This window comes from Adiantum capillus-veneris, chromosome 11 (genome assembly GCF_014529385.1).
Source record: "Adiantum capillus-veneris isolate H3 chromosome 11, ASM1452938v2, whole genome shotgun sequence".
Taxonomy (NCBI): domain Eukaryota; kingdom Viridiplantae; phylum Streptophyta; class Polypodiopsida; order Polypodiales; family Pteridaceae; genus Adiantum; species Adiantum capillus-veneris.
The window spans coordinates 100,800,921-100,814,213 of record NC_140941.1 but is presented as its reverse complement, the minus strand read 5'-3'; the positions used below and the strand labels follow the sequence as shown (position 1 = coordinate 100,814,213).

Genomic DNA, 13,293 nt, shown 5'->3' with positions numbered 1-13,293 from the left:
CACTAATTATGCTAATTTTTGGGTCAAAAATTCGGCAAAGCAAGCCAAAGTAGTTCTTAAATCATTGTTTCGATTGTCAAATTTGATGCCAAATTTGGAGGCTTTAGGAGCTAGACATTGAGTCTAAAATGATCGCAAGTTTTTGAGAAAAGGGATAAAAGATTTGCTTAGTTTTATAAAATTTTAGCATTCAATTTCACTTAATTTCACTAGTTACTGGATAAAATTTACAAAATTTAGAGGGGCATGCAGGTGGGTTGATGGCTTTCCCATTTCAAATATTAACCCTGTGTCATTGTTGGGCAGGGCCCACTTTATTACGCGTCCCTAACAATTTATCCATATATCCCTGTTAGTTGTTTTATCCATAGCTTTCTCCATACATTTCCTTACGGTAAATGCATTTGGATATGGTAGTAGGATTGTAGAATGTTTTGATCCTTGAACTTGAAACATACGTGAGCCACATTTTGTTTGGAAAAGCAAAAATGATCAAACATGGTAAGCACTCATAACAGCATAGAAATATAGAATATAGAATATTCACATGTTTAGTCTTGAAACTACTATGAAGTTCAATCATCATTAAGGCCCCATTAGCTTGCATTTTCTTGCTAATTTTGGCCAAGTACAATATCATTTTTCATACAAATAAGAACACATTTTTTAATGCGGGTATGGTTTGGGTTACTAAAAAACTATGCTTCTGATATTGGTTAAGACTATATTTAGCATAAACTATTCATTGGGTCTCTAAAAAAGTAGGTGATACCACATATTTCGAAGCTTACATCAATGTACTCTCCAGGATTAGCTAGAAAAGAATGTTAAAGTCCCTTTGTCTTTGTTGCTTTGCCCTTTGCTCCCCCTTAGCAATTTAGCTTTGCTGTTCGATGATTGTGGCTTTGTACATACCATTTCTTGCTTGGTCACTCTTCATTATGGTAAAGCCTAATGTAATCAATTTAGCTATTGTGAGCAAATTTGTAGAGTTGCAATTACTTACCATTTCTATTTAATCCCCATAGTGTATTGATCACTAAGAGGTTCTCTACCTCGGTGTGAATGCACATACATTATAATAGGGCATCACTACCTTTTGTAATAGCACATTACGTGTTGTGCTTGACTATGGTGCTTAAAAGCTCATTTTTTCTCATCGTAATGTGTTCGTTACTCTCGAGACTGTCCATTATGGCTAGGGGAGTTGCTGAATGGGAGCTCTTTCATATTGGGTGCTGGTATAATAGAGAAATTGGTTTTTTAGTCTTTGCACTTGTAAGACTTTGACTCGCTATTAAATCCATGGAGGATAGGTTCTTTATTCTTGATCATAGGTCATGTGATACTATTGTGGCATCTTGCGGTTTATTGTGTTGTTTGTGTGAGCTCAATGCATACAAAATATGTTAGCAGGATTCAGCATTTGCAATTTTCGATTCAGAGGTTGTTGGAAATACAAAACTTTGGCATGCATGTTTTGATCATATAGATTTTGTTCGTGTTACAATTGTAGAGGTTTGATATGGGCGTTTCATTGCTCCTCTTTAGACATATACATGAATGTGAAAGCTGTATTTGGGCAAAATGTGGCATTCCAAGTTTTTGAAGGATGAGGTTTGTGGTCCGTTGATGTATATCTTCTTAAAGGAAGTCCAAGCTGCTTACATGCTTCAAGAAGTTTTGGTTTATGAGATTGAAATCGTAATGTCCCACTAAACAACTTTGTAGTCATTTTCTATGAAGCTTGGCAGGATGCAATTGTGAAGAATGGAACTTTGGTCTTTATGTTGGATGTGTAAGTTGAAACATAATTTGGATGGTAGTATGACTCACACAAGGTGAGGCAAGGTTGCAGAAGATCATGTCTAGCAAAGCGGCATTGATTTTGATGAGACTTTTACTCTATATGACTCGTCTTTGTGCATTGACAACAAGACTATGGAAGATACCTCATTTGCCGGTTCATATATATGTATGTATATACTTAGCTGGTTTACACACACACACACACAAATGAGGAATTTGAAGTTCAAAATGTTCGAAAATTGGGTGAAAGATCAGATTAAATTTTAAAATGCCCTTACATTTATCAGGTTGAAGAAAAGATACCTTTTTATCTTGCTTAATGTGTAACTAAGAAATACACGTATTTAGAAATCAGCTAATTACATAATGAATCTGCAAATGAAGGAATAGACAACAGTTAATGAGAACATTAAGTAGTATACAGTATAAGCAGCTCTAATCTTTTGCTCGTATAGAGGAATCATGCTTCCCATACATTAAATGATTTTTCAGGCTTTTGTAAATGTCATTACTACAACACTTCTCAATTTCACATCCATTGAATAAATTGATAGGTCCTCACCTTGACCCAATGCTTGAAAAAACATGGGTTTTGTGTAATCCCACCTACAAATTATCAGATTTACTTCTAAAGCTGAAACTTAAAGGTGATAAACCCTTCAAATTTAGAGAAGTTTAGTGTAAATCCTTCAAATATAGTCAATTTACCTCAAAAATTAACATATATGCAGGCTTTCCAAGTTTTCGGATTTTTTTTTTTTGGAGCAAAACGCAAGTTGACATTCATTTACTGTCAATCGGTTAAAATTGCAATGAGAGGTTTTCCTTTCTGTACAGTTCGTGTCCCGTTCTTGTTTACTTCTTAGCATCGCAATACCTAGGAGCTCCTTCATGCAAATGGTTGCATCTTTCTCTGAAAGGCTTCAAGATTGCCCTCTCTTTCCACAAAATAAAGGTTTCATCCTTTCCCATTGCCCTATGATGTGAGATCCAGCAAGTGGCATTCCCATGTATGTGTGCTTTTGTTGATGAGCTTATGTAGAGTAGATCTCTTCCAAAGCTCGTGTGTTTGTGTAGGAGTAAACAGAGCTTAATTGTGAGCACCATTGTGAGTGGGTTGATTGCCAAGTTTACCTCCATGTCCTAGCCAAATAAGAGCTCAATTGACACATTATTGTAACATTTTAACAAACAACATTTCTTTGCAAATGCAGCTTGATTGATTTGCTTTTTGTCAAATAAACCACTTGGAAGGCATGTGCAACACTTCGCACTCTGTTCTTGAGCAATTTGCTTGCAGCACAAAGCCCACATGCAAGATAGTACAAGTCTGCAATCCTTTGATTGCCAAGTTTACCTCCATGTCCTAGCCAAATAAGAGCTCAATTGACACATTATTGTAACATTTTAACAAACAACATTTCTTTGCAAATGCAGCTTGATTGATTTGCTTTTTGTCAAATAAACCACTTGGAAGGCATGTGCAACACTTCGCACTCTGTTCTTGAGCAATTTGCTTGCAGCACAAAGCCCACATGCAAGATAGTACAAGTCTGCAATCCTTTGATTGCGACCATACCAAAGAAGATGTCCAAAGGTTGTTCTCTAAAAGCATTCACATGCTGAGTCGGTGTAAGATGAGTGTCGACGTGCTCTTGGTCGGTGTGGATGGCAAGCTCACCACTTCAGCACTATTTTCTGCATTGCTGGCCCACTTCGCATCAAATGTGGGATTCTCTCGCCATCGCCAACCAGACAAGGAGGTCCGGGGTGCAAGCATGTCAAGCTGGCCCGGCCTTATACGAAAAGATCTGGAGGAAAGGCCACTACCATCAGATGATACTATGGAAACTCTACCAATCAGCTGTTGGCTTCTAGCATCTATGGCAATTTTGACGTCTCCCTGCAAAGAGCATGGAGCAACAATTTGTGCTCCTGAAGACTTGATCAGGCGAGGAGAGACCGTTTTGATTACTTCTGTGTTAACATGGTTACCACCAGATTCTTTTGTATAACCATGAGATAGCTGACGCTGCACCTCAGCCACATTCGCCTTCACACTCACTATCCCATTACCATTACCATTACCTTTGTGGCTGCCAGAACTGCTACTTGTTTCATTTCTTGATGACACGGGCCTCAAAACAGAGGATCTACTGACCGATATCATGCTGGAATGCAAAACATCATCTTTATTCAAAGAAGCCAGCGTCCACGGATTCAACTTCACTGGCATTTTTGCCCTTTCAGTTCCATTTGGTCTAGAATCTAACTCGACATCATTTGCAGAACTAAATTGCTCTGGTTGTACAATGATTTCCTGCAGATTGAGCACCGGAATTGAGAAAGCATAGATGTGAGCAACCGAGTCCCATCCATGCGCAAACATATGCAATCATTCAATGTGATGTTTGTAGGAGGTCAAATTACAGTGCCAAAAAAATTGACAGAGAGAGAGAGAGAGAGAACCTCATGGTCAAAAACGATACGAGGCGGTGTACACCAGCTTTCCTGCGAGCTGCAACTCCCAGGGCTTGTTTTCCCAGAGTTTACAACTGATTCGTGAGAATCACTAGCGACTTGTGTTGCCCTTATCTGCTCCAGGTCTCTCATTGCTACAACAAATTCATGGGTGTGAATACCCTAAAAGCACAGAAAATCATTGTTAGCATGCTCCGACGTGTTCTAGTTCTAGGACCAGAAAAACAATATTCTGAGGCAGGAACACCACCTTTTGACAGAGTATAATGTGGAAAATGAGCAGGTGACCTAGAGGGTATGTTGCCACCATAGCCAACAGTGTGCAAAACGCCTGTTTAACACTCAAGGATACAGCAGCTAAAATTTACAAAGAAATCTGCAAATTCACACGATACACTCACCACAACACCGACATAAGCATCGAATGGAAAATTGCAGCCAAATCTCCGAGCGACATCTGTCTCAAATCCTTTTTCACTTATAAAACCATGTATCATCACCCATAAACCCAGGGACCACATAACAATCAGCTGTCAATAACAAATTTACCAAATGACTTATGCAAAGAAGGGGGCTTTATATTCATCATGAGACACTATGAAAACATTAGGAAAAGATCCTTTTACCATAGCTATGGTGCACACCATGAGCCCAAAAAAAGCTCTGTAGTTTCTTTCACCCACACAATTATTCAGCCACTGCAAAAAAAAAGCAAAAATTTACATTAATAGCAGATCTTTACGCCATACTATTAAAGGTTAGGATACAACGCACTTGACAGTGATGATCGAAGCCGTCGACGCACTTGTCACAGCTTCGACAGTGCCTGCTGTTCTTGAGAATCTGTCTAGTACCACTATTCAAGTTAAGTACCAAACAAAGACTTTGAACTCTTCACATAACAAGGATGAGGAATTATTCTATGACCATACTTCAACTTTACATAAAGTACAATAGAGAGTGGGAGTCTCATGCGAATGTCGCCTCAATATGTTGCATGTCGTAGAGGAGCCAAGAACTCCAGGGTCAGCTGGGTTTATCGCAACACACCAAGCATAAAGAACCAGAACCACACACACCTGAAAACACAAGCAAAGCTCTGTTGGATAGACATAATGGGGTATGTTTCCCAGCTCCATGCACATGTATGATGATATCCAAACAATGATATCTTGAAGCCTAAGAAATTTCTTACATTTGCGCTTGCTACACAAACAAACACTCCAAAGTGGCAAATAAAATACAAAAATTACGCCAAGGTGAAATATATCAAGAGATTCACACAAAAAACTATATAAACCATCTAAATGTGTGTATGTTTGCGTTTGAATTTTGTCCCCACTATATGTATATTTGTATGTGTCACTAGATCGCCACGCCCAGGCCCCAAATTCATGCAGAAATATATTTGCTTGAAACATCTACTTCTCTGATTGGAGATGGGTATGTAATTATGTATGCTTTGTTAAGAGCACTTTCAAATTGCAAACACTTGAAACGGCCTTTCGAACCATTTCCAATCCAATCTGCATCCGTGTAACCATACAACTCCAACTCTGTGCCAACCTCATAACAAAGTGCATAATCCAATGTTGCACTCAAGGTACCAGTGTATGCTTCAATGCAAAACGATGACACTCCATTACATACATGCATGCATGGATTTCTTCCTTGCTTTTCCTACTTGGAAAAAAGTACAAATGTATTGACAAATGCAAAATGGCACACCACAGCAATCAGCTGTACAAATTTTGGTCAACTCGCATACCGTAGGAGTGTATAAGAAAAGAGCGCCCTGTTTTATCGTAGAGAATCCAGTAAATGGTAATAGGAACAAATAAAAAACAATCACCAGGGCAAAGAAAACTGCAATGGCAACCACCTGCACAGAAAATCAGAGAGGAGTGGAAACTATCAGCCATAATCTCTCTCTCTCTCTCTCTCTCTCTCTCTCTCTCTCTCTCACACACACACACACACACACAACCTGGAGAGGATGGAACGGGGGTTGCCATCCATTTTTCCGCATGGAGCTAGAGTGTGTAATCAACTGTTGCTGTTAATTGTGTCTCCTATCGCCCACCTCGGGCTAGTCATTCCATTCGGCCGTCCTAGACCGACTCTCTCTCTCTCTCTCTCTCTCGTCAACTTGTCGTTCTTGAGGGCATTTTCTAAATGCAAGCACTGATATTCAAAATTGACTGCAATCTCCTCTGTGTCTCTCTCTCTCTCTCTCTCTCTCTCTCTCTCTCTCTCCCCCCCACACTACATAAAATGGCAGCGTCAAATGGAATCTACGGTTGGGGGGATTCGAGCTGTCCGATGCACAGTTGTTAATTCAAAAAACTTTGTAAATTTGGAGCGAAAAGTGAATTTTGGTCGGCTTGTAAATTCGGGCCGGTTTGTGCCCCACGTCTTGAACCAACAACGAGCCATGATTTCTAACCACTATGTTCGCATCAATTCATTGAATTTTAGGGGATTAAATTTGAGAGGATTTGCAAGTTTGTAAATTCGTTGTCCCACCAAATCCAACGGCCTACGATCAACGCACCCCCTGTTTTTTTTTCCTCCACCATTGATCCCATTTGAAGCTACCTGTGTGACATAATGTAAGGGCCTAGAGCCCACAAAGCGCTTTTGTGTGTGTGAGTGAGACTGTGTATGTTGTGTGTCCACATGTGAGTGTGTGTATGTTGTGTGTCAACATGTTGTATGAATTTTGATTTTCTTTTGCATGATTTTGTTTTTTTTTTTTTTGTTTTGTTTTGGGATGTTGTGGTGTGTCGGGTTTCTTGGTCTTATCCCTCTACCAGATTTTCCGTTGGTGGAGGTCTTATGGTGGAGCTCATAGTTTCCCTCCCCGATTATACGAGCCACCTTTAGCAAGTGGAATGTCTTTCACGTGGGTTGCTATCTCCTTAACTGCTCCAATTTTAGCGCTTTGTGGGCTCTCCCTCATCACTATATCACACGGGCAGCTACAAATGTGATCAATGGTGGAGGGAAAATACAAGGGGGCCGTCAATCATGGGCCATCAAATTTGGCAGTGTAGAGGCGACCCGAATTTACATTTCCGCTTGCATTTACAATATGACACACCCAAATCCCCTATAATTCAATGAACACATGTAGGCATAGTAGTTTGAGCACATGGCTCATTGCGTAGAGGTCGAGGGTCCAAGACATACAGTGTAAACCGGCTCAAATTTACTTTTTCCCAAATTTACAAAGTTTTCCGAATTAACAAATGTGCATCGAACAACCCGAATGCCCCTAGCCGTAAATTCCATTTGAAGCTACTTACGTGATATAGTGTGGAGGGAGGGTGTATGAGCATAGTTGGAAGCGTGCCACTGTAACGTCACCTAGGAATGCAAAACATGCTATACCCAAACTCTGCATCAAATTTTGCATGAATTTTCTATTTGACATATCAAATGTGGATTGAAAAATCACTCATGTGTCACTTATGCTCTCACACTTTGTGTGGCTACTAGAGCGTAGATTCTAGCAGGGGGAAACTAGTCTTGATATAAGGCATACTTTGTTTGTTGCTTGGAGCCCTAAGAAATCCCGTGTGCAGTGCACCAACTCTGGATTATGGTGTCCTCTCTCACCAGTTCTATGGATTTAAAACTTTGTTGTTCAACACAATCTTTGTGGTTGCCTAGGTTTGGCTCATGTGCCACTTGTATGCTAGGGTGCATGGCCTCTTGCACTTGGCCGCCCCCCTAGTATGCTCGCATGCTTTGGCGCTCACACCTAGTAATGGCACCCCTACTTTCCTTGATATTGTACGCTTTTGCTTTAATGGTGCTTGTTGTGACCACGTTGATGATGCTTGTGTTGCGGGGTATTAACAAGGCAGACACCCATGGGCCTTTTAGGGCGCTCAACTAGCCTCAAGTCCTAGGGGAGCCTTAACGGTGCCTGGGTATAATGATAGCACTAAATGGTTTTGCCAAGGTGGCACTCGGTTCTACATCAGCCACGCTTGAGGCACTCGGGGTTACCTTGCCACGCTTGAGGTACGTAAGCCTTTGACGGTGCATGTATCTTGGCCAGGCAACGACGCCTGCTAGGGTGTATAAGACAATGTGTGTGTGTGTGTGTGTGTGTGTGTGTGTGTGTGTGTGTGTGTGTGTGTGTGTGTGTGTGTGTGTGTGTGTGTGTGTGTGTTTTGCTACTATTAACTGTTAGAACCTATCCCCGGAGGTGCCCACCAAATTCTCCTTGCATGTTGATCAAACCATGAAGCTAGAGATGCGGGTTTCTCCTAGTCACCAAAGAGAGAGAGAGAGAGAGAGAGAGAGAGAGAGAGAGAGAGAGAGAGAGAGAGAGATGCTGCTCATCTGCACTTGTTCTTGATTATCTTGTTGGAATTAGGGTTGTAGAGAAACACACATAGCTTGGAGAAGATGAAGGAAGCTCAAGGCACACAACTGAGAGTGTGTTAATTAGTGTGTAATGGAAAGATGGATAGCCCTAGAGTGATGGGCATATACACAATGCACGGGGGAAAAAACCTCCTAAAGAGGAAAAAAATGCCCCGGCGGTCCTAGTGTGTTACACACATCACTACCACATGTATATGGTAAGAAATCCCCCCTGGAGTGATGCGGTGAACGAGAGCTCGCACATGAGTAAAGGGAAGTGACGTGCCCTGAGGACATGATCAATCCACAAAGGGGAGTAAGCCCAAAGCTTTGTGGAAAGCTTCGAACTTCTCACGAGACAATGCCTTTGTGAAAAGATCTGCAAGGTTGTCCTGGGTTGGAACATAAGCCAAGCTGGTCTCTCCTGCTGAGAGCCTCTCCCGGTAATGCACCTCAATGTGCGAGCATGAAAAACTGGGTTCCTCGCAACTACAATGCGCTCTGACTGTCAGTGTAGATAGTGTTGGTAGTGTACTCTCCAATACCCAAATCAGCCATAAGGCGTCTGAGCCATACACACTCAACCGTAGCTTTGAAGACTGCCATGTACTCAGCCTCACAACTCGAAGTGGCCACAGTAGGTTGCTTCTTGCTCAATCATGATATACATGAATTGCCAAGCATGAAAAAAAAACCACTTGTGGACACTCGCGTGTCAAAACAACCAGCCCAATCTGAGTCCGAAAAAGCATGTAAATATGGCGGCAATGATCCCCCCTTGGGATAAAACAAGCCAAGATGTAAAGTGCCACTAAGGTAACGGAAAATCCTCTTGATAGCCTGCCAATGCTTAGACCTTGGGCTATGCATAAATCTGCTGACCTGTGAGACGGCAAATTGAATATCTGGCCTCGTGTTGCATACATAAATGAGGCATCTAGCAACAGTTTGGTAAAGAGTGACATCAGCAAGATCACCAGCGTCATGAAGAATCAATTTCAAACCTATTTCCATGGGAGTGGCAATAGGTTTGCAATCCTCAAGTCCAAACTTACATCGTAATGTCTCTATGTAGCTTTTCTAACACAAGGTAATACCACCATCACACTGCTTAAATTGTATACCCAAGTAATGATGCAACAGCCCCTAATCTTTCATCTTGAAAGTAGCATTCAAATCAGCCTTAAATTCAGCAATATGTCTCTCATTTGGTCCAGTGATCAGCAAATCATCTACATAACGAACCACAATGAGAAGTACATCACCCTCACGCTTTACATACAATGTGCTTTCTGTTGGACTGTTATAAAAGCCTCGTTTGACCAAATGAGTGTTAGCTTTCTCATACCAAGCACGGGGAGATTGCTTCAGCCCATACAAAGCCTTCTTACATCTGCACACTTTGTCCTCTTGTCGTCCTTTCATGACAAAGCCGCGAGGCTACGTTACATAAACTTCCTCAAATATGTCACCATTCAAAAAAGCAGTAACAATGTCTGATTGATGTACATCCCAAACAAAATGAGCTTCCAATGCACATAGAAAACGAATAGTAGTCATACGACAAGTGGGAGCAAAAGTCTCTTCATAATCTATGTCTTTTTGCTACGCATAGCCTTTTGCAACAAGTCGAGGCTTATGACGATCAACCTCTGAAAGGGCATAGGAGATAAACATGCCAATAACCACCCAATCATACCTATATATAGGCCTTGGCCCTCTAGCTCTTAGCTATATATAGCCCCTGTACCGCATGTGTATCCATCGGCCCTTGGCCAGGGCCTTGCCCTCCTATAGTCCTACCCTTGGCATGGAATTACTCCCCCCTTGGAGAAGCGTTTTTATCCGCAAAAACAAAAGTGGTAGGATCTTCATAAGAACACTAATGTTTTCCAAAGTGGTATCCTTCATGAATCCAACTGTTTGTTTGACCAAAACATGGTACAGTAGGAGGTTCAATGAAATCAAGAATAAATCGTGATTTTGCACATTGTTGTCCTTTTGGAACCATCTAGTATATAGACTCCATTTAGAATGCACATGAGCATGCTTAAACGAGTTATCACAACAAAGATGTACCTGAAAGAGTACCGCTTTTCACTTTCCGTGAAAGTAACTTGCTGACATAACTCATCAGCCAAGTGAGTCCTTGACTTGTTCTCAAATTTCATCAGTAAACAACCCCACCATAACTAGTGTTCAAGGTTGAGAACCTGATTTAAACATGAAGAGACTAAACCTAATCGCAAACATGCTTTATCTGATGGTAAGCAAACTCCAAGTAGAGCAATAAATGCTTATTATTGGATTGCTTGGTGCTAATGTACACACTTTGCATATCCTTTAGCACAAGATTACACTTTGTAATTTGCCTATCCCCTTGGATAATTGACAGTACTGAGGTGTGTTTCTCCCACGGTTTACAGACAGTCTTCCCAGATAACTAGGAATCAACAATGTCCAGAATAAAACCGTGCCATGACCTCTGTTGGTGATTGGTAGAACCAAAAGTAATCTCATAGAGATATTTCACATAGAGTGCAAAATGCTTCATAAGAAACAACTTGATGAATATGCATGTCGTTCCAAGTCAGCTTTTGCTAAACACTAGGGCCCATAATACCTAGTGTGCGTGCATTTAGCAAAAAACAAATCCGAATGATCCTCCTTGCCAATACTTATGGTGAATGTGATGTGCCTAGCACCCAGTAAAGAGGAATGTAAATAGTTCTGAAAAGAAACTAAATACTTTCAATTGCAAGCATTTTCAAGCCTTGTTGAAATGTTTGAACCATAATAAAAGGTGAAACATTAATCACTTCTAGGGACAAACAATGAAACTTTTTCATTAACAACTCAGAGCCTTGTTACATGTATAAACAACCATCTGTAATGTTGTTTAGCAGTACTTGTACCTGAACAAGTCATTCTAAGTATCTGACAATTTCTGTCCATCGAAATTGCTCCTGATACTCGTGCTGAAAATGGTCTAGAAAACAGATTTGACTAACACCTAGGGACTTTGTCGTGACACATACTTAAAATAGGGGGCGCCAATGCCAGTTCCAAAGACTCATATTCTCCACATGTGTAATATGTCTCATGTAATAATGTTTTGAAAAAGAACATCCTTCAAGTACAAAATGTACTTGTACGTGGAGGTAATTGCAAACACTCTACTATGGGAGTGAGAGGGACCCTCATTAGCCTTGCTCCACACTGGCTAAACGAACTCCTTGAGTTCCTAGACCATGTTGCATCCCATGTGACAACATGTGCCAAGTAAAACCTTACAAGTAGGTTCAAAATTGTGTAATGCAAAAAACGTATTTTGGACACAACAGTCCAAAAGTCTTGGCTTTTACGTGACCTTGTCATCTTGTTGAAGAGCAAAAATGGATGAAAACATAGAAGTTTATGCATCCTACTTGGAAAAGCAAACAAAGAAACATAAAACCAAACTAGATGCGTACCTGGAGGGTGAGCATGGTGTTCACGTATTCGTAGTGAAAGGCAGCTAGCCAAACTTCTTGCCTGCAAAGGCCTAGGAACACTAATTGAAAATTAGTGAAATGCAACTAGTATTGCACATGTAACCTTGGGTGTTGCCTTTGCAATCTAGACCCCTTGGTTAAAAAAAATTTGTCAAACCCCTTGGTTAAATGTTGCATGAAAATTGCTCAACAAGCAGCGGTCCTTGGCCTTGTTCGTGACCCCCGTTGGGTTTGCCCCTAGCATTTTATTACTTTTGAAGTTGAAATATTTCCACTACCCCTTGGCAGTTTGTGGACTTCTTTCCTTGAAACTGCAAGTGTGAAGGTTCCAAGAATGAACCATCAACGCTTACTAAGTGATTTAGTAATCACGTGTTGGGTCCTACCCATATAAGCACGCTTAGTGCTAATAGGAGCTCTATTGAAATTGGAGTCGTATGCACAACTAGATCTTTGTCCACACCCAAAAATCCATAATGTGGGTTTTTGTGCACAATCGTACGGTCTAAAATGCTGGCGTCATCCTTACACCATGGTAGAGATAAGCCTTTACGAGTTTAAGACGTTCAAAAACTCGACGTGACGTGCACACTTAAAGTGTGGAATGTGAAAATAATGTCCAGAAAATCACTAATGACAAGACCCTTACTTGTCCATTTACAAATAGATGGCTCTTAGCCATTCCAAGATAGGTGGCAATGGATGGCTCGTAGCCCTTCCTGTTGGCTTGTAGCCATTCTTGTTGGCTCGCAGCCCTTCCTGTTACCGTATTGTCATAGAAATATTTCAAGAAAGTCATGAAATATTTCCATAAAATCATGCCTAGTTTACCTTTCCCGCATAGAAGTTTTGAAGAGAGAGAGAGAGAGAGAGAGAGAGAGAGAGAGAGAGAGAGAGAGAGAGAGAGAGAGAGGGAGAATGCTGGGCTGAGGAAAACCCCTTATGCAAATGTTGTGTATGTCCCATGCATATGATCCCGTGCAGACCATGTATGTGGCGTAGCTTAGCCTATAAGCATACAAGTACATGCCCTTGTAGAGAAAGTCTTAGCTTATCCTATAAGCGGCCAACTGTGTACTTGTACCACACCCTTGTAGAGAGAAGTGCTATAAATCACATCTTGACGCAC

General features: G+C 41.0%; 1 protein-coding gene across 2 annotated transcripts; it reads right to left on the bottom strand.

Moving 5' to 3' along the window:
• Positions 1-3,212: 3,212 nt before the first annotated feature.
• Positions 3,213-6,529, bottom strand: LOC147447728 (putative protein S-acyltransferase 22). 2 transcript variants are annotated; one of them, XM_086524396.1, is made up of 9 exons: positions 6,278-6,529; positions 6,059-6,172; positions 5,223-5,369; positions 5,065-5,133; positions 4,917-4,988; positions 4,692-4,820; positions 4,541-4,621; positions 4,279-4,452; positions 3,213-4,129 (listed from the first exon to the last, which is right to left on the bottom strand). In XM_086524396.1, exons 1-9 carry the CDS (start codon positions 6,317-6,319, stop codon positions 3,425-3,427), a joined length of 1,533 nt encoding a protein of 510 aa, XP_086380522.1. In that variant the 5' UTR covers positions 6,320-6,529; the 3' UTR covers positions 3,213-3,424. The 2 variants fall into 2 exon arrangements, with proteins under 2 accessions (XP_086380522.1, XP_086380523.1); XM_086524397.1 differs by lacking the exon at positions 6,278-6,529 and having other exon boundaries at positions 5,065-5,137.
• Positions 6,530-13,293: the final 6,764 nt, after the last annotated feature.